This window comes from Artemia sp. Qi Xiang Cuo, chromosome 12 (genome assembly GCF_049724085.1).
Source record: "Artemia sp. Qi Xiang Cuo chromosome 12, ASM4972408v1, whole genome shotgun sequence".
Taxonomy (NCBI): domain Eukaryota; kingdom Metazoa; phylum Arthropoda; class Branchiopoda; order Anostraca; family Artemiidae; genus Artemia; species Artemia sp. Qi Xiang Cuo.
Genome location: NC_142805.1, coordinates 44,844,869 through 44,867,755, shown reverse-complemented (window position 1 = coordinate 44,867,755; position 22,887 = coordinate 44,844,869). Strand labels below are relative to the sequence as shown.

The window sequence follows — 22,887 nt, the reverse complement described above, 5'->3', positions numbered from 1 at the left end:
TGAAATATTGTTATTAATTCAGTGTCTAACCATTTCTCTTCGAAATTTAGCGATTTTAGCTATAACAATTTTCCTATATTTAGGGGAGGGAGCATGAATCCGTGATTTTTGTTGGGGAATGGGTTAACGCTTTTAATGGTGACAAAATAGAAATGAAAGATACTAGGTTAGCCTACGTACGCGCGCGTACGTAGGCTAACCTAGTCTAACCTAAATTAACCTAACCTAACATAATCTAACCTAACCTAACCATACACCTAACTTTTTCAAGAGCGAGGGTTGAGGCGGGGGGCAGCCCCACGCCTAAGAAATTTTCTTTCTAGAAAAGTTGAGTTGGGGTGGGGGGGGGATTTCAAGAGCGAGGGTTGAGGCGGGGGGCAGCCCCACACCTAAGAACTTTTCTTTCTAGTCTTGCATATAAAAGTTAAAAACCATAGTTTTCACGCCCCCTCCTGTGAATTGGGTGCTAGCCACTTTAATTACCAATCAAATGAGCCCTTTTCAAAGTTTCTGTGATGACTCCTTCTGTGTGTACTTAGATAATATAAAAATGATACATCCAGGATATTCTTATACCTGATTCCCCCCCCTCGCGTAAGTTAAGTTGTAATAGCTCTGATGTTGGAGCATATTTCAAAATATCTTTTATCAATTATTCTTTTTTTTCTTTCTGATTACACAAGAACTGTGAAATCACAGAGTTGATCAATCTTTGATAGTTTTAGAGAAATTCTCACTCCCATCGACACTTTCCTATGTCCAAAATAAAATCAGGGGTACTTCAAGAGCGAGGGGTGCGGCGGGGGGAAGCCCCACTCCTAAGAACTTTTCTTTCTATACAAGTTGAGTTGGGGTGGGGGGGGGAATTCAAGAGCGCGGGTTCCGGTGGGGCGCAGCCCCACACCTATGAACTTTTCTTTCTAGTCTTGCATATCAAAGTTAAAAACCATAGTTTTCACGCCCCCTCCTGTGAATTGGGTGCTAGCCACTTTAATTACCAATCAGATGAGCCCTTTTCAAAGTTTCTGTGATGACTCCTTCTGTGAGTACTTAGATAATATAAAAATGACATATCCAGGATATTCTTAAACCTGATCCCCCCCCTCGCGTCATTTAAGTTGTGATAGCTCTGATTTTGGAGCATATATAAAAATATCTTTTATAAATTATTATTTTTTTTTCTTTATTATTAAACAAGAACTGTGAAACCACAGAGTTGATCAATCTTTGATAGTTTTAGATAAATTCTCACGCTACTCGACACTTTCCTATGTCCAAAATGAAATCAGGGGTACCTCAAGAGAGAGGGTTGAGGCGGGGGGCAGCCCCACTCCTAAGAACTTTTCTTTCTAGACAAGTTGAGTTGGGGTGGGGGGGGATTTCAATAGCGCGGGTTGAGGCGGGGGGCAGCCCCACACCTAAGAACTTTTCTTTCTAGTCTTGCATATCAAAGTTAAAAATCATAGTTTTCACGCCCCCCTCCTGTGAATTGGGTGCTAGCCACTTTAATTACCAATCAAATGAGCCCTTTTCAAAGTTTCTGTGATAGCTCCTTCTGTGAGTACTTAGATAATATAAAAATTATGCATCCAGGATATTCTTAAACCTGATTTCCCCCCCCCTCGCGGCATGTAAGTTGTAATAGCTCTGATTTTGGAGCATATATCAAAATATCTTTTATCAATTATTCCTCTTTTTTCTTTCTGATTACACAAGAACTGTGAAATCACAGAGTTGATCAATCTTTGATAGTTTTAGAGAAATTCTCACTCTCATCGACGCTTTCCTATGTCCAAAACAAAATCGGGGGTAACAATTAATTAATCTGCATTGAAGATGTCTCGTTTGACGCAATTAGACTATGTGATGTAAGAAGTATTGTTTTGAATCCTTTCTCCGTGAGTGATAAGTGGCAATTCCAGTGAGTGTTAAGTGATATATAGAAAGGTAATTATTGTTCTAAAATCATCAGTTTGCACGATTTCGTAAATAAATAACCGTTAGGTTAGTATAATTCAGGGTTTTGAAAGGTTTAAAAGTCAGTATAAGCTGAAATATAGAACAAGATAGAAAATAATGGAAGGTTCTTCAATGCATACCTTCCAACGTTTGATTTAAGTTTAAATAATATGTCTTTTCAGTGTGTTTTCCATCCAAAATCATGTAAAATATAATGAACTATGTTCCTTGATTATTATTCCTATCTTTAAGTTAGGGGGGTTATTGCTTGGCAAAAAAAAAAGCAATGGTCAGTGAAAAAAAAACTCCCAAATTTAGCTCTTGATATGGCTTTTTGATGCGTTTTCTAAAGAAAATGTACAAACTACAATTAAAATATGCCCCCCCCTGAAAGTTGTGAGTGGGGAGGGGGAGATTTTAAATTGCTATTATATTTGCTTTTTTTGTGTGCACTTTTTGTCTGTAAAATGTGAATTCAGCCCTTCTGTGTTTGTGGTAGCTAGTATGTCCACACAGAATTTGCTTTTTATTCCAATTGCAAATATTTAAAATGAATTAGTTTTATAGTTTCACATCAACGTTTTACAGTACGAGAAAGTTTTTGAAGAAAAAGACCACCGGTCCTACAAATTACATACCGTAATCAAGTTTATTATGTTTGAAAAGTTTCAAGGTTAGAAAGAACGAGAAATTTTTTTGAGAAAAAGACCACCGGTCCTACAAATTACATACGTAATCAAGTTTATTATGCTTGAAAAGTCTAAAGATTAGAAAGAATTGTTGCTGTTCGAATCGAACCGGTACTCGAATCGTGTTAAACTGATAAGTGAGGGTCTATTCAAACGGATATTTATGGCATGATTTGAAAAAATGGTAAAACATCAAATAAAAAATAAGTTTTCAGTTGGAAGTAAGAAGCAACACTAAAACTTCTCGCTCTTTGCGCATAAGTTTGACTATATATATATATATATATATATATATATATATATATATATATATATATATATATATATATATATATATATCTATATATATATAAATATATATATTATTAGAAAGGTCATAGAATTCAATATGAAATCTCAAAGTAATGTTTTATACCCTCCATCTCCCGCGCAGGTAACCATAAAAATGAATAAAAACTCAACTTTCTTGGAAAAAAATATAAAAATTAACCTTAAAAACATGCAAAAATGATTGAACTTCTAGATGAAATATGTCCATTTCTGCTCAGAAACTCTCTCTCGGTGAGAAGCTAAACGATGAATGAAGCACTGATTCTCCTAGATCCCTTTCCCTCATGATTTTAATAGTAATTCTTTTGGGATTTGTCGTTGAAAAATATCAATTTTGTTATTTCAAGTGAAAAAATATGTCCTTCTAGATTCTGAGTAACTCATTCCCTCCCCCTATTGTCCGAGGGGTGTTGACACACTGACTGCATTCTGACACATTGGTGATGGTTAATCGGAGTTCTCGTTGATGGTTTTCGGTTGATTATCAACATTTTCATTAATACCACTTAATGATTTTTTGTGTTCTCGCAAGAAAAATACTTCGCCTTTTAAGATACTTAGCCGTAGTTAGTTGAAACTGTGCATAAATATCGTAATTTTTGTCTAATTGTGTGTGTGTGTGTGTAAAATTTTGTGTATGTGTAATTTTTTGTGTGTGTGTAAGTTTTTATGTGTGTGTAAGTTTTTGTGTGTGTAAGTTTTGTGTGTGTGTGTGTGTGTGTAAGTTTTTTGTATGTGTGCGTAAATTTTTGTGTGTGTGTAAGTTTTTGTGGGTAAGTTTTTGTGTGTGTGTAAAGTTTTTGTGCGTGTGAAAGTTTTTGTATGTGTGTAAGTGTTTGTGTGTTTGTAAGTTTTTGTGTGTGTGTGTTCTGATTTTGTGTTCTCGCAAGAAAATGGCTCGGCTTTAACATACTTAGCCGTAGTTAGTTGAAACTGTGCATAAATATCATAATTTTTAGTCGAATTGTGTGGCTACTAAAGGAACAATGAGCAATTTTTTTATGTAGGCTAAATATCTTTGCAGTTGACCATTACCCCCTATTTTTCGAGGGGTGTGGAGACACTGACGGCATTTTGACACTTTGGTGATGGTTAATCGGTGTTTTCGTTGACGGTTTTCGGTTGATTATCATCATTTTCATTAATACCACTTAATGATTTTTTGTGTTCTCGCAAGAAAAATACCTCGCCTTTTAAGATACTTAGCCGTAGTTAGTTGAAACTGTGCATAAATATCGTAATTTTTGTCTAATTGTGTGTGTGTGTGTGTGTGTGTGTAAGATTTTATGTGTTTGTAAGTTTTTGTGTGTGTGTATGAAATTCTTTTCTTGTAAGTTTTTGTGAGTGTAATTTTTTTTGTGTGTGTATGTGTAATCTTTTGTGTGTGTGGGTAAGTTTTTGTTTGTGTGTAATTTTTTTTGTGTGTGTGTAAAGTTTTGTTTTTGTGTAAGTTTTTTTTTGAGTGTAATGGTTTTTTTTTGTGTAAGATTTTTTGTGTGTGTAAGTTTATGTGTGTGTGTGTTCTGATTTTGTGTGTTTTCGCAAGAAAATAGCTTGTCTTTAACAAACTTAGCCATAGCTAGTTGAAACTCTGCATAAATAGAGAAATTCTTTAACCACTATGGGTTAACGTACCTTTTTATGGATGAGCATGTAGGATTCTCCTACATGCTGAACCTGAACGTATGTTCCCTGACATACTGGATCTGAAAGTGTAATTTCAGAAAAATTCTTTAACCTTTTTAAGTTAAATTACCTGTTTAGGGATGACTTTTTAGGTTTCTCCAACTTTTTGAGATTGAAAGTGTGGTCCCGGACTTGTTTAATCTTATAGTCTAATTTTCGGGGCGACGGACTATTCTAAACAATAAAAACGTCTCAGGTTTAAGATAATTTCAGAAAAATTCTTTAACCTTTTTGGGTTAAATTCCCTTTTTTTGTTTGACTATTTAGGGTTCTCAAAATTGCTTAACTTGAATGTGTGTTCCCTGGATTTTTTAATTTGAATGTCTAATTTTCGTGGCGAAGTAATATTCTAAATAATAAAAACGTCTCAGGCTTAAGATAATTTCAGAAAAATTCTTTAACCTTTTAGGGTTAACTTACCTTTTTATTGGTTAACTATTTAGGGATTCTCAAAATTGTTTAACTGTAAATTGGTTTCCCGGTATTTTTTATTTTGAAATTCTTATGTGCGGCACTTATGTATATTATATAGAATTATCATGTCTCAGTATTATGATAGTTTAAGAAAAATTCTTTAACCTTTTAGAGTTAGCTTACCTTTTTAGGTGTGACTATTTAGGGTTCTCAAACATGCTGAACTTGAAAGTGTGTTCCCTGACATGTTGAATCTGAAAGTATAATTTTAATGGGGATTGACTTTTATAAATAATAAAAACGTTTGTTTCTTAATATTTTTATTTCTTAAACATATTTAAAAACATTTGAAAAAAAAATAATAGCATATTTAAAAAAAAAAGAATCTTAAACAATTTGATATGAGGAGGAGCAAGTTTAGGACTTTGGATATCTGATGCATTTTTCGATGTTAGGTATCTTATTCGGTATCCATTTAGCGAAATATCTAACTTCATCTTGTGGGTCATGGACTGAATGCAGGTATTTCTCACGTTTGAAGTGTTCTAAATTGAATAATGCTATGTTTTTATCACATTTTTCTAGTAAGAGTTTATTAGTTGGCACGTTTCCCTTAACATAAACAGCTTGCATGCCGAAAAAAACTGCATATCTACCGAATATCCTCTTGTACGTGTTTTATTTCATAGCCATGGTCATTATGTGGTCGTATGGTTTTAGTGTAAAAGCCATTTCGATTTATAAAATTTAGTGTTGGACTCCATCTGTTTTTCTCGTACTTATACATATTGTATCTGATGTTTTATTTATAGCAATGAATTTCACGTCGTTGATTGTCTAGGAGTAAGAAAGCTGCTTCGAAAATAATGCCAGTTGAGGAATATTTCAGACCAATATATTCTGTGTCAATCACACCAAACATTATTATATCTGAAAAAAAAGTGTTTAAATTAAATAAATATGTAATGTTTCTGAAACTCTAACAAATACAGCTCGCTTTCGTAGAATAAACTGAGAAGGAGGGAGTGTGTTCAAAGATCCCAACTTGAAAACTGTGAAAATGATTGGCAAATAAGTAACGTTTTACATTTCAACACCCGCTCCTCTGAGTAAATATTTGGAGGGGTCAATTTTCTGAGAAATAACTCAAAGCATTCTTATACGAACATTCAGTTTGAATACGTAAAAAGAGATTGAAGCAGGGTGTAGTAGCTTCTATCACATTTAGAAGGGCCATGGATCAATCACCATGTGGAAATTTGCCGTATGTAAAGAGAAATCTTTGTCGAAAGCAACCTAAACTCTGAAAATCATAGTTTGATTATAATAAATTCAACTTTTATCAGAAATAACTCAAAGCATTATTATACGAACGTTCAGTTTTTTATTCAAGCGCATGCCAGATCAATAACGAATATATCTTACTACCTTTTATTCAAATGCTATAGTTAAAATCGCTAAAATGTCGAATATAACTTGTTTTCACAACTAAGTAGAAAAAATTTATTATAAAAACAATCTGTCAGTTCCAGTTTATCGCGGTTATAAGCGTTAAACTATTCCCCAACAAAAATTAATGGTTAATAGCAACCCACTACCTATAGTAAAAGATTTCTATCTAATTTCGCTGAAAATCGAATAGAATTGGTTACACACTTAAGTAAAAACAATCTTTCATTTCTATTCTGTCACTATTAAAAGTTATAACCCCCTCCCCGGCAAAAACCCTCGATTCACGCTCCCCTCCCGGGAATATAAAAGAAACTTTGTCGAAAAAAAGCTTGAAAATAATCTGTTTCACTTCTCCAAAACAGCGAATTGCTTCTGCGCCAAATTATTACAAGTGCCTCAAAGTGTTTTAATTTTGACGGAGAAATAGTTTCTTTTGACTTTAGCTGCCGCATTTGTAAAGACAGATGGAAAGGGGTGGCTGCTAATTTTAACCACGCACTGGAGTCTTGTATAAAAATAGAACGGCTTTTTCATTAAACATTGAGAGAAGTGAGTGGTCGCTTTAGCTGGAAATATAGAAGGAAGGACTTTAGCGAAATGAGAATTATTTCTTTTTGCGAGAATTTGGTTGTAAAACAATTGGGGGGTAGGTTTCGAGGGTAAAAGAATATATTTTACGTTTTCCATCGAGTATAAGGATTGCAAGGTGGTTAGGTTTGAGGGGGGGGGGGTACTTACCTAAATATACTGGAGGGTGACCAAGGAAAATAATTTTATTTTGAAAATAAAAAAGGAGCATACATGGTAAATTTAAGTTGCCATGGCTTCTAATTCATCAAATTTATCCATTGTGTCAAAATACTTTCTGATAATTGAATCACATTGCATGCCCGTTATATACGGAATCTCAAGGTCGAATTGTTATGTAAGCAAGCCCACTGATTGGCTGAGAAGGAAACACGTGATCTAACGGTTTCCTGGAAACTCATAACATTTGGCTCGAGCAACAACAACAAATACTATTTCTGGATCATAACATTTGCCTCGAACAACAACAAGAAGGAAGTGTCATTGACCTACCCCCATTAGACACAATAATCCAATAATGCGACAAAGTTTCTGTTTTTCAAATTCTCACTGACAACAAACATACAAAAATGTGACAAAGTTTCTTTTTTTCCATTGTCACAGACAAAATCAATAAAAACATACATAAATGTGACACAGTTCCTGTTTTTTCGAGTTATGAATTAAAAAAACAATAAAAATATCGATTATAGTGACAAAGTTCCTGTTTTTCAAATTTTCACTGACAAAAAACATAAAACATCCATAAAAAATATCAAATAAATCGAGCCAAACACAAAACCATCCGAGAAAACAGCCATAAATGTGACAAAATTCCTGTTTTTTCAAATTCTCACTGACAAAAACCATAAAAACATCCATAAAAGTGACAAAATTCCTGTTTTTTCATTCTCACTGAAAAAATCCATAAAAACAGACATAAATCTTAAAAAATTCCTGTTTTTTCAAATTCTCACTGACAAAATCCATAAAAACATCCATGAAAAACATCAAATAAATCGACCAACACACATAACCATCCATGAAAACATCCATAAATGTGACAAAATTCCTGTTTATTCATTCTCACTGACAAAAACCCAAAACCACGTAGTTGTATGCCCATATAAGGAGTCCCCCCGGGAGTCAATAAGGAATCCCTACTTATATTCTGTGTGAATCACATCAAACATTAAAATAACTGAAAAAAAAAATGAATTAAAAAAATACACAGATATAGTAATAGTCATAACAGATAGAAAGAGTAGGCTACTACTGAGTGATTTTTCATCGACTGCTAACTCTTTGAATTAGTTTCGTTGAAATTCAAACAATCGTATCCGTCCTAGAATTCAGAAAAAATTGAGAATTTAGTTTCAACTATAATGATAATTGTATGCATTTCTGCAGTATTTGAAGTTTTGGTAAGGCACGCCTGCCTAGAGTCTCGGGCAGGTTGACCAAAAATTAAAAATTGATCATATAACTTTACAGCCTCATAGGTAAAACGGGTTAATAATAAAGACGACATGGTTCAAGATGCGATTGTATGGTGTAGTAATTAGCCCTGATATCTGCTAATAGTCCGGAATGCTGGAAAAAGCTCTATGCCTTCCCAATTCCAGAGCACAAATTTACAGTTTACTGAATAGTAAAACAATGCGAAAATATAGTCAAACAAAACCCTAGATGTTTTGTGTCCTTAGAAATAATCCCAATTTTTCAAAGAAATGTAAAGAATTCCATTAAACAAAAAAAGAGCCATAAAATAAAATCAAATAATCTTTGGATCGTAAAACTTCCACAAATCAGCATCGATAAATAAATTGAACCAACAACGAACAGAAATTATAATAAATAAACGATTCAAACTCAAAACAAGCAGAATTTACCAGGAGTAGGGTTCAAAAGCTCTAAGCCTTTCCAAAGTAAAGCATAAATTTGCAGCTTACTTAATATTAAAACAAAGTGAAAATACGGTTAGCCACTAAAACTTTAGAAGGTTTGCGTCCTTAGACAAAATCCCAGTTTTTTTACGAAAAAGTAGAGAACTCCATTACAGCAAAATGAGTCAAAAAATAAATTCAAATTATTTACCAAGCGTAAAACTATCACAAATCAGCATCGATAAATAAATGAACACCAAAACGAACAAAAAATACGATAAATAACCGAGTCAAACTCAAAAGCAGCAGAAATTAAAAAGAGTATGGCTCAAGAACTCTATGCCTTCCCAAGGCCATGGCATAAATTTGCTGTTTACTGAATAATAAAACAATGTGAAAATATAGTCAAACTCTAAAACTCTAGAAGTTTTGTGTCCTAAGACAAAATCCCAGTTTTTCCAAGAAACGTAAAGAACTCCATTAAACCAAAAATGAGTTATAAAATAAAATCAAATAATCTATATATCGTAAAAGAAAAATTTATTTTAGTTTTACTGACGATTTATTCCTTAATAAGCTGCATGTCCCCCACCTCCATCGCCCTCCCCCCACATTTATATATTTACATCCATCTAAAGAGTTGAATTAATTAGCCCTGATATCTGCTAGAATGCGGAAAACAGTTTTAAAAGTCATTTGCTTTCACGGTCTAATAAATACGAGGCTACCACTTCTATTCAGAGACTAGGGGGGGATATTCGAAATTGAATTGTTTTACATTCTAATATTAAACTATACACTCTTGAATAATAACAGTCTATTGCGCTCAGTTCAAGTCAGTGTGCCATTAAGACGCGAAGATGTTTGACAATTGTCTGTTTTTTTTTTTTTTTAATTCTTCTAAGATTTTGCGAAAAACAGTTTTTTGGATAATAGCGGTCTGTTGTCAAAGTTGAGACAAGTCATTATGCCATTAAAATACTATCGAATACTAGCCTAAAAGGAAGTAGGTTAAAATAAAATTAATTTTCATTTTTTTCCCCGTTAAATTATCATGTTTCTGTGTGCTTTATTTCTTTATAAATTTTCCTATACAGACATAGCTATTATACTATTGAAATGCAAGATCTATCAAAACTATTTGAACGGAAAAGTATCTTAATTAATTTTAAAGAAACTATTTAATTATGTAAAAGAACCTTACATCGAAGAATTGGTTAACGCCATTTTGATTGTCCATAATATGTGTGTCGCTCAGTCAAGAATAGAACTAATAGTGATAGCATACTGGCTCGAATTCTAAGGAAATATATTAAAAATAGAATTTCTGTCATATTCCATATAATACTTTAGAATAGATTATTCTTAGTGAGTCCTTATTTGGAGTCCCATTAGTAACATGTTATCGTCCTAGGCTGTTTTAAGATATAGCCCAATAGTATGGGGTCTCTTACTACTCACTAGAAATTCTGATTTCCAAAACAATGAGTCCCCTTCGAAGTTCATGCAACCACCCTTTCAACAAAAATCTTATATGCCCCCAGTGCATAGCTTACAAACCTTGCCCTGAGGGCTGTGGGGGGGGTCATATTCAAAGACATAATTATAAGACCTTTCAACTGCGCTGAACAAAATTGCTATATCAAAATTTTGATTCGATGTGTTTGAGGAAATGATGGGCGTGTGAGGGGATGAATGCCCTCAAACCCCTTTCGACTATTAAAAAAGCACTATTAAATTAATTTGACTATAAAAAAAAGAATAAGACCTTTTAATTTATAATCGAATGAGCCCCTTTCGAATTTTTACGGCAACTCCTTTTATATGAAGTGCCCTGATCTAAAACCAAAAAAAAAATAAATAATAATAATAATAAGAATACATTGTCCCTACATCGCTCTTTATTAAGGCAGCGCTATTGCACTGCCAATGATTAAATAATAAAAAAAAAGTTTTTCCAAATGAAAGCTTTCTCAACACCTCGCTCTTTACGCTAAAGTTTGAATTCTGTCCCAATTCTTTAATAACAGCTCCTGAAACACTAAGTTCGTTTAATTAGAACAATAAGAAGCTTTTTTAAACATCACTAAATAACTTCAGTATAAAGAGCGAGGTGTCGAGGAGGAGCATTACCCCTCATATACGTAATAATTTCTGTTCGTTTTAAGTTCGAATTTTGCTCCTTACTTTCAGCTGAAAAAACTTGTTTTTTTTTTTTATTTAATGTCTGATCATTTTAAATAATACAAGAAAACCTGGCTCTACCTCCAGGGAGAACTCTCCCCCTCCTCACAGAAACATCCTCTATACTATTCAATCCCAATGAAAATATAGCTCGGACAACCACCCTTAACATCTCCACGCATAACATTGAGTCGGCAATGAGAAAGCAAGACATAAAAGAAGAATTTCATATAGGAAGTTTTGCAAATTCCCCCTGTTTAAAATTTCCCCTGAAGAGTTCACCCTGGATATTTCCCTCCCCATGGAAAGTCTGCCACTGGAAAATCCCCAAACAAAAATCCCCCCACCAAAAATGTATGCATACTTCCCAATAACAAATACTATGCTTAAACAATGGGCAAATTTTGTAACTTAAAGACCTTTTTCCATGGGCTTTGGGGTTCATGTTGTCTCCAAAGGAATAGTTATTGGGCTTTTCAACTATGCCAGGGGCGGAACCAGGATTATGTTTAGGGGGGGCGCAAAATAGGTTGATCCAAGAAAAAATTTAGGGGGGGGGGCAAAATAGGTTGATCCGATAAATTTACGTTATGAGCAAGTATAATTAACGCAAACTTGAGTTAATTAATTAAATTACACTGCTTTAACCTACGTTAGGGGGCGCGCGCCCCCTTCGCCCTTCTGGATCCGCCACTGAACTATGCTGAACAAAATGGCTATCTCAAAATTTTGATCGATACGATTTTTGGAAAAAGGGGCGTGGAAGGGGGGCTAGTTGCCCTCAAATATTATTGGTCACTTAAAAAGGACACTAGAACTTTTAATTTCTCTTCAAATAATTCCTCTTCCAATATTCTAGGACCATTGGGTCGAAACAATCACCCCTGAGAAAAACAAAAAACAACAAACAAATAAACACGCATCCGTGATCTTTCTTCCGGCAAAAAAATGAAAATTCCACATTTTTTGGACTCTTAGGACTTTTTGGATTTTTGGAAAAGGCTTATGTCTCTTTACTTAAGCAGTGAGGAAAGGGTTGACACTTTTAATTTGTCATTGTGTAATTAAGGTATTCTTATCTGTTTCAAACCTTTTTAAAATAAACTCATCTCAAAGCCCATTCCGAAATATGAGGCAATGCCATGACGTAATAGAAAGGCAGAATGTCGTCTTCAGCACACTTCATTCAGTCACCTTTTCCCTTTCTTTGAAATGATGTTCCTTTCGTTACTCCTTTTTCTTTAAGCTCCAAAATCGAATCTTAAGAAAGGACACCTTAAAGCTTTTATCGTCAATCAACTGAGAGAAATATGTTGCGCACTCTCTATTGAATATTCTATGTTTTTTGGGGAAAATCCCTTGAAGCTAGAAAGCATCTTTAGGTTCAAGGTGATAGTAGTTCAGAGAGTTTGAGTTGAGAGTTTAGTTATGACAGAGCTAATACAGAATAGAGGGAGACGTTGGTCGGATATTATAGCGAAAAGGCTAAGCCTCAGAGGGTAAGATTGTAAGACTTACTTAATAAATAGAGGGTGGAGTGTTAAAGTGGATGAAGTCCAATTTTTAACGTTTTCGAAGCGGCATTAAACCAAAATAACTAAAGCTGTATGTTTGTTAGTACATTCATAAACCAAGTTCAAATTCATATCTTTGTCTAAATATTTCAGTTGTTTCTGTAGTACTCTACAACTATAATGCTTTTTTTTATTACAACAGAAAAATGGTTTCTTTTTATGCATATGTATCTACCTGGTTTTGTTTATGTATATTGCATCCAGTTTTGGGCATTATAGTCATACTCATAAAAGCAAATTTTCTCAAAATGGTTTGCTACTTTTAAAATGTGCATCCATAAGTAAGATTTTCTATTTTAATCAGGTAATCTCCGAAGCATATCTATCGACATAATTTTTTAGGACTTAGTCTGCTTTGGCACTGAATCTTCCAATTATGGTGATTAGAGTAATGACGGAGGGAGGGGAGTTCACTAGTTTGTCTAAGGGCTAATGTTATAAGGACTAGCATAAATCGAGAATTGGTGTAGTCTAGTTAAGACATAAATTGATCGGAAAATTTGATTTTGGTATTCGCTGTCAAAGCATCTGAAAGGACTGCTTTTATGGAAACCGTCTATGGAGCGGAAAGTTTTAGCTACCTGTGGCAGAACACAAAAGGGGTAATGTAGCTAAGATGGCCAAGGGCTAAGACTAGAAGGGCTAGTAGAGCCCGAGAATTTGCATAGCTTAGTTAAGACACAAATACAATTGGATAATTTGGTTTTCGCTGCCAAAGCATCTAAAAGGATGGCTTCTATGGAAAGCATCTTTTGAGCGGAAAGTTGAGTTACTAGCTGCATCAATTGGGGGGATCTGTGCCCTGTGAAATTTGGAAAATATCTTTTTTAGGGCATTTTCATTGAAAATTGAAAAGGGTATGTTGAATGTTGAAAAGGGTATGCTTTAGGGGATGTTGTACATTCGCCCATTCCTAAATTGTCATGAATTACCGCCATTATTAGGTAAAGCGCACTTCGTGCAGAATAGTGAAGAAGATGGTTGGTATTATTTGCCGTCTAAAATCAGCTATCTTACAGCAAAGGATTTGACTCCAGAAGTTTGTATTTTGGCAACACGTATTTTAAACTTAGAAATTGTGTACTACTTCCGTCAATCAAATAAATCATTTCATTGGATGTTGAAAAATTCATGTGTTTCCTTTAACGGTTATGTACAAAAAGATAGAATTAATTCAAATCATTTCATCAAAATCAAAGTATAAATTAGAGTTCATGCAGTTTAATTTTGAAAGTCCGTGCCCCAGCGACCAAAGCTTTTTTGTACAGAACTATTTTTGAAATCTTGTGTAAAATCCTCCTGCACTAGAAATCTTTTTATTGTACCCCTAAGGGTGTGCAAGGTGCAAACCCAGGAGGGTAGTAACACCGTAATATAGACTAATGCTTCGACAGTGCATCATTAAACATTAGATTTGAATGATAAATAATTTTGGTTTAGCTTTCTAAATTATATTCCTAAAATTAGGAAATAAACCAACTTATGAAAATAATTTTTTCTTGCTTGTCTGTTTAAAAACTCATATTCTCTGTAAAAATATAAAGTCTGGGCCTTTGTTTTTCTTTTTTTTTTGGTAATAAATTTAGGTGACTCAGGGTTTCCCAACTTGTGGGGAAATATAGTAATAATTCTTTTTTCTTTTGAAATCAATTCTATAATAATTATTTACTTTTAGATTTAACTATTCCCTTAAACTTTTTATATTTTGCTTAATTAAATGTTGTTTTTAGCCTTAAATAGTAGAAATTTGCCTCTAGAGATTAGTTTTTTAAAAAAGACAAAAAAATTGATTTTGAGGACCAAGTAGTATGGAACTTTGTTGGATTTGAAACTGAGGCCCGTGACAGACGTTTATCTGCAAGTGTCTGCAGAGAATGTACAAATAAACGTGACTTTACGATTACTCCTTTTGTGAGTGCTCCTTATGGCTACTTAAATTACTAATTTGACAATTAAAAGCTGTTTCATTTGCTAAAGTTCTCAATTTCTAAAAAAAAAAAAATGCAACTTTCAAATACGCAAAAATTGGAAAAAAATGTTATTCATCAGGTTAAATCTTTTATGATTATGATGATACTGATAAACTCAGTATTAATGGAGTTAAAAAAAAACTCCTAGAAGTTTCGTTTCTTCCAAAGCAGGAGGTCTGAGACAATCACCCGATTCGTCAATGTCTAAGGGTGATCATTGACTCTTTTGTTATTTATTTTTAAGATTAAAGTTTGGAATTTCCAGTCCGTTTTCGCATATATGCCATAGTACGTTTATAAATGTTTTATCTTTTCATGATTTGTAGTCCAACAAATAAGAAAGATCTGGTAATTCAAAGAGATTTTCAATGCGAAGGCAGGCCTATCCATATTTTTCTAACGGAAGGAGACCCATATTATGGTTTCTATATCTTTAGTCTTCCACAAGGGTAGATATATAAGATATATACGCATGTAAAGGCATCTTTCATAAGGGTAGGCTATATTCATAAAGGTATATAAATATATACATGATAATCCTAGTCCATGTTTATTGAGCTATGGTATGTCAAATATCATCTTGCCCAAAGAATTACAAATCACTTCAACTAAGGCGAAATATCAAAGAAAGGCATTAACAAGAAGAGAAGGGAACAACAGTTCTTGAAAAATATAAAGAAAAACCAGCAGTTTTTAAAATGATTACGTACATACGAATCGAACAGTCCCATTAGCATGTTTTGCTTTTAAGTTATGGTAGGATTTTCATATAAGTGTCCACATATACAAAATATATGATTAACTGTCCCCCTAACATTCTCTTATCGTCTGATTTTACTATTATTATTATTATTATTATTAATTTATTGCCCGTCAAAAAAAAGGTACATAGACGGAGTATTCACTAAAGTAAAAAAAGATGAAAAAAAAAACAACAAAGAAAAACAATAAAAAACACAAACACACATCAAAATCCAAATATATCACAAAAGAAATCATTACATACATTAATGAAAGTATGTAATGAATAATAATATTCATTATTATATTCATTACATACATTCGCTTCGAAAATGTATGTAATGTATGTATGTATTATATTATTATTATTATTATTATTATTACAAGAATAATAGTTTGTATTCTCTTTTGAAGCGTTTCTTTTCTTGTTCCATTGACTTACTTACTTGACTTACTTGACTTAAGTCCCATCCGTCCTTGAAGGTCGTCTTGGGGCCTCTTTCTTCGTAACGGCGTGGATGTGCCTTTTGTATGCTTCACGGTCTTCTGCTAGGCGAAGAAGGTCCGAGAGGCGTTGAGGTGCAAAGTTTTCCTTCCACCTTTTGGGGGACGACCACAAGGACGAGAACCGTGAATTTGGCCTTCGAAGGTGATTTTTGGGAGACGGGACCGACTCATCCGTTGTACGTGACCAAGCCATCGAAGTTGCTGGAGCTGGATCTTCATGAGAATTCTTTGTTGTACTTTAAGGCGCTCGAGAAGTTCGACATTTGAAATTTTATCAAGGTAAGTGATCCCCCGGATGCGGTGGAGGCACTTAGTTTCAAATGCTGCAAGTCGACGGCTGTCATTTACCTTCAGTGTCCATGTTTCACATGAGGAGATTGCGATGGGGATGATCAGGGTATCAAAAAGTCGTGTCTTAAGCCGCAGAGACAAATCCTTGCTTCGTCATATTGTCATAAGGGCCTTGAAACTGGAACTCGCGAGGGCGAGACGTCTTTTAATGTCTTTTGATGGACTGTTGTCGCTGGTGATCAGACTACCGAGGTAAGGGAACTCGTCAACCCACTGGATACTCTCTCCAATAATTTTCAGGTCTGGCTTAACTGTATCCTGTGGCTTTCGTGAGCAGCACATAGCCTTTGTTTTTGATACATTTATGATCATTCCAAAAGAACTAGTGGCTTCGAAGACGTCGTCAAGAACGGCTTGTAGATCCTCGGGTGTTTCAGCCATTTCGTCGATATCGTCAGCGTAGGCTAGCTTATCTATCTGAACACCCCCTATATGTGCGCCACAAGTTGTCTCCACCAGGGATAAGACTGCTGTGAGGAAAAGGTTGAACAGCTCTGGAGACAAAAGGCATCCTTGAAGGACACCTGCGGAAGTCTGGAAACTGTCAGTGAGACCTTCACTAGTCATGACACGACTCCCAAATTTTGAGTACATATCCTTGATAAGAACTACTAGGATTCGTGGGGTTCTGTAATGGAGGAATATATGCCACAGGATCTTTCTCCAAATAATGTCGAATGCTTGCCTATAGTCGACAAAGAGCTGATACAGGCCGTGACCAAATTCCAGATATTTCTCTAAAATTTGGCGAACAGTGAAAATTTGATCAAAGGTCGATCTCCCAGGGCGAAACCCGGCTTGGTATTCTTGGATGACTAAGGATGACACGGCTCTGATCCGTTGGAGTACAATTCGGGTGAAGATCTTGGCAGTTTAACTTGTTAGGCTAATAGGACGGTAATTATCACATACTGCCTTTGACCCCTTCTTGTGTAGTGGAACAATTGTGGCTTCGCACCAAGAAGTTGGGAAATGACTATTTTTGCCAGGCACCGGATACAATCTTGTGGAAAAGAACTATAAGTGGTTCACACCGGACTTTCAGTAGTTCTGCCAGTATCCCGTCCGGGCCAGGGACCTTGTTAGTCTTCAGCACTTGGATGGCATCCTCAACCTCAGAACGGAGAGGAGGTGGGCTGGGGTCTGAGACAGTAATGGGCAAGAGGTCCAGGACAGCAGAGTTTGGAAAGATATCAGGATTAAGCTTTTCTTTGAAATGCTCCATCCATCTCGATCGGATACCTTCTGTGCTTTGTATCTCTTGTTCCATTACTCCCCTATTATATTGCTACGGGTTGAAAATGAAATGTTGTCAAAAATATGCAAACGGCGCTGCAGGGTGACCATGGGGTATGGCACCTCTCGAGAAAAATATAGTCTAGTAAACTACTGGAGCGCAACTAAAAGCCGGTCATTCCCGGACGGGGTGGCAAGGGGTCATAAGAAACACTTTAAAGGAAATCTAAATTATGTGAGAGGAGATAAAAAAAAGCGAAGCTTCGAATAGATTGGGATGGAGCGTACGCTGATGTAGTTGCTTCGGGTGGTTTGGTGCTACAGTGAGTTGTTAGTAGTTGAAGTAGTAGGAAAAGTATGCTCACATATTGTGTAGGGGCAAAGATTTTCAAGACATTCTTAGTATTCAGCAAGATACTGTGGTAAATCAGAATCTCACAAGATTGCAGGTTGAGTGTAGGTTAAGCTCCTGTAGATAAGTTCGAAATAAAGTAGACTTAGTAGAACTGATAATACCTGGAAAACTTTATAAAGGCATTGGTATCTACTCTACTTTACAGGAATTATCGTTTTGGAAGTAATAAGTCTAGAATAATGGTGTGTACATAACATTGTAGTTGAACTTGATATGCTTTAATTCTTTTCAATTCAATTTATTTTATTTAGTTTTCCTAGTCAAAGTAAAATAATAGAGCTTGCATGATTTTAAGACAAAGCCAAGCTAAACGTGATCCACTTAGGAGCCAGTTAATTAACTTTACTTTTTAGATTACTGTTAAAATTTAGTTGTGAAGCAGCCTATAGAGAGTTACTGTTTATAAGAAACTCCACCTAATTTAGGAATTAATATTCCCAGATAGTCTTACCGCCTCAAGTACATTCGTCTTGATTTTTAGGCTTTTTTAAAATGATGATTCCGGAACAATCCAAATAAAGAAATAGCACTGTGATATTGCTTTTGTTTTGAATAATCAATTCCTTTAGAAGTTACTTTTTGACACGACAACTGTTTTCAAATAGACCAACTTTCAACACAAATTTCATGGTTGGATTTAGTTTAAGCCCTAAAAGCGTGTTTTCCTTCGTCCACAAATCATAATTAAGTAAAAATATGTGATATTTTCAACAAAAACAAGCCTTATCAGAGCAAAACGATTAAAAATTAATTCATACAAGAAGTAAAACTTTAAAAAAGCATGAATTTCTCTGAATGAACAAATCCTTTGAGCATAAGCAAACAGAAATCGGAATGATAAATTCCAAAATGAATTTCTTTTTCGCTAAGCTTAAGGTAATGAAAGGTTCTTCCGGGTAGAACTTAGACAACTGACTTAAGCGGCATCCATGAGACACGATCAGATGGACCTCAGTGAATAGGGAATAATAGCGGATTATTTTTTTGCCTGATACTTTTCCCCTTCAGACTGTTTTATCTTCAAGTGCACAAATGGGGAGTACTGTTCCCCAAAGGTACTACCTGAGCATCTAATGCTTTCTTTCTTAGGACGAGCAGCTGTTCTTAAAGTAGCGAGAATAATTTGTAACTTTAGTCACAGTTCTCCGGGTGCTTACAGTATTGGTCTAAATGTGGTAAAATCTATATTTTTTGTTACATCTGAGTACTTTATGTATGTAATTCATATATTTTTTAAAGTAGGTCTTTCTTAGATTACTAACATTGTTTTATTATTCTTAAAAGGTCATTGGAGCAGTGTGTCAACTTGTGTGTTAACTTTCATCAGATTAGTTTAATTATTTTGGAGTTTTTCGGACAGAATGGACAGAATTCCATTTTAGGACCATTCCTGTTCATAGTTAATGGGAATGATCGATTTTCAACGTTTTCTTTGCTTTCTTAAACCATGTTATCATTTAATAAAAAATATACGAAGTGAATGTGCAAAACTAGGGATTTGTTAATTTCTTTACTAAAGGATAGTACTGAGGAATAACATATGTAGATGGAACGTTGTAAGGGTTGTATGAATTTCTCAGAAAAAAGTCATTTGTTTATTTCTGTCAATCACTGCCCTTGGATTTCTTCGTCAATAATCAATCGTGTTTTTTTCACGTAAGGCTAGCAATCGTTATCCGGGTATTAGTATTATTCAAATATGGTGTTGGATGTTATGATTTTTAGAATGTTATAGAAAAATGATTTTAAAATATTACTAGAAAACAATATTTTAAAATTTAATGGTATACAACACATTTTTTAAACATGGTCATAAATTAAAAACTTGAAGCATAAATTATGGTAAAAACCACTTTTTGTATATCAAAGAATCAACCTTTACATTTATATATACAATATAAGGTAATGTAACTGCACCTGTCTCCGATGGACAAACATTCCAACAGCTTTATGACATTTTTTTAGGATAAGTGAAAAGTAGATTATCCTCAGTTATCAGAATTTTGTTCGGGGAGGGCTCAGTTATGGCTGGTTATCAAATTTAGATGCAACGCTCCAGGATTTTGCTTATCCATGTATAGCTGCTAGAATATGCTTGAAACTGTGAACGATATTGCATGAGCGCTCAAGATGTTAATTATTCCAGAAAAGTGAAGTCAGAAAGGAAACCATAGCTGATATTTTCAGCAATGTTTGTACCATGTTGGCGGACTTCTGCTTTCAAAAATAGCTGCTTGTGCCATCAACACAGCGTTCCGCTCTTCACGTGTCCATCTTAGCTCGCTTTTTGCACTGATGTGACGTGGGAGGATGAGACCTGGATCTGCTATCATACATAGAAGACAAAAAAAAGCAAATAAAACCGCAAAGCGACCTGTTTTGTAGACTTGAATGAAAGCGCTTTTAAGGAATGAACTTGGGTACTGAAGAATCGGAATGGAGTCTAGCTGGATAAACATGGGTGGGGATTTCCTTGAAATATAAAACAAAACTGATTTATTTTGTTTCTGGCTCGTTTGGGTCTTTGTTATTTAAGCCAATCAGTTAATGAGACAGTATAAACCAGGTAAAAGTCAATCCTGTCAAACTCAATGACTAAACTTTAAACTGCCAAACTTCATCTTCCTTAATGCTCAAAACCACATTATTTACTCAAGTTATCAAACTGTAATTTTATACAATTTTCATTCTGGTGAACTAACCCATAGAAAGTCCATCGTATAAAAAACTCAAGACAGAAAAAACTCTCCTTATGCCGAACTCAGTCTGCACACAATTATATTGATCTTTATTACCAGAGATACAATACAATGGTTGGAATCTTGCCTAAATACCGTGCCTCCCCCTGAGATTGATCTGGAAGACCTCACTCCGGGGACAAGTATCCGCCTAAAAATGTAATTTTTGCTTTATCGATACGTCCTTATTTTTTCCTTCAAACCTATTCCAGATAAATGAGTGATTTATGAATAAAATGCAAACGTTGAGAAAAAAGGTGAATAAAATAGAAGAAAAAGCTTATAGTTGAAGTATCAACTTCAGCTATCTCCTATTTCCTTATGGATTTGCTAAATTAAAGAGCTTATCGACAGAAGAAACCTCTAGAAGAGTGTAAGCACTGGTGAAGTATGTTCATATAGCAGTCACGTTTAATTTCTATCTTACATGTAGGGGTATCTTGTACATCTAAGGATATTTTGGGTATCTTGTGCATGTAAGGTTACTGATACTAATGGATATAACCAAAATTTTCTGAGCGCATTATATTTGTGCCAAATTCAAATTTTATCTTAATTCCACAATTTCTTTTTCTTGCAAAAATCGCATGGCATTCAAGGTCCTTTTCTTAGACAGATTTGTCTGTCAGCAAGCTAACAATTCAAAAAAACTGCTCTGAATTTTAGCTTTAAATGATCAGTCTATACAAGAAATGTTTATTTTTAGTCAGATTGTATTATTTGCCACTTGTTTAATACTTCACATACAAAATATACCGTCGACGGTGTTATCGCACCCTTGATTTTTTTGTAAGTAACTTTCAAGCAAGACTATAGATGTTTCATCAAGGGTTTCTTGCAAAAGTAGTAACTTTCTAATTTATAATGTCACAGAAGCTCATTTTTATATTTACGAAAATACAAATAATTTTAGCCTGTTTTCTGGGATCTGAAGTTTCTGTGTTTATTTTTGCTAGTTGACTTTTTCTTTCTTTCGTTCATGTTTCCTTAGTTTTAATTTTTTTGTTCGTTTCAGCAAAAGTTTCGTTTTAGTTGTATTTAAGCATTGACAGTTTTGTTAAGGAGTAAGATTGGAGACTATAAAATTCTATATAGACATATTATAGGGTTGTCAAACAATAACAGATATTTAGTAGGTTGTTACTAAAGGTAGAAATTCTAGTCTAATTCTCGCTATTGTAATCTAATCACAACTGTGTAGGTGAAAAAATGCTTATTTGTTTTTAACTATACTTCAAGTTGACACTATCATAGAACGAAATCTATTATCTTCTTAAATACATCTGCATTATTCAATTTGTTCTGTTGACACAAACCAATTCGATTTTCTGTCCTTTAGCCTAACGTCAAAATCTCATGAGCACTTAAGCTCGAAGTTGAAGGACCAAACTAATTCAGATTTGTCAATTGGTGATGCTGATCTTTTGTGAGTATTTTCTTCCTCTTTTTAAGATGATTTTGCATCATATGGTTAAAGTAAAAATTCTTTAACATAAAAGCTCATAATTGAATATGTTCATGTCCTGCTTTGTTTGCTTCTCAGTAGAAAAGATTGGTTCTTTCGGAATCCGAAAATCTTTTAAATCTTCAATTTTTTTTTAATCCCATAATAAGTTAAAAAGGTACGTTGTGTTTCCTGTTTGATGCAGTTCTTGAACAGTTTTTTTTACTATACTTCATTTGGAAAAGAAAATAATATAGTTCATAAAGGGGGCTGGTTACTTGTGTCTTATAGCCACCACACTCAAGTTCTGTCTAGAAGTGAAGTTTGGTTAATGATAATGAAATATAACAAAATATGATGAAAATATAACACTTTATCACGAAATTATGAAAACTACAACAAAGAATTATGGAAGGGGGCCACCCAGATCACATTATATTAAATACATAACCTAAACTAACCTAATCTAACCTAGCCAAAATAACAAATAAATATCTAATTAAAATATAGCTACAATCTAGTTTCCCACCGAACCGAAGCTAATATTGTCTGGTATAAAGACCATGAAAACCGGATATTGTCTCATGTTCGCGATACAGGATCTTGATTGTGATGGCTATAAGACAAAAGTACCGGGGGTTGTTCCAACCTTGTATGCGCAGACCATAATCTACTCTCGCGCAGGTCCTACACGAATATTCCGATCAAGCTGTTATCGGTGCCTGCCTTGTTAAGCAATATAGT

General features: G+C 34.4%; 1 protein-coding gene across 1 annotated transcript in view; it reads left to right on the top strand.

Annotated features, from left to right (window-relative positions):
• LOC148946170 (uncharacterized) overlaps positions 1-22,129 on the top strand; it is a 71,161-nt gene extending 49,032 nt beyond the window's left edge. The window contains exon 5 of the mRNA XM_089097624.1: positions 22,039-22,129. Coding sequence (XP_088953750.1) covers positions 22,039-22,129 — 91 coding nt within the window. The remainder of the gene's footprint in view (positions 1-22,038) is intronic.
• Positions 22,130-22,887: the final 758 nt, after the last annotated feature.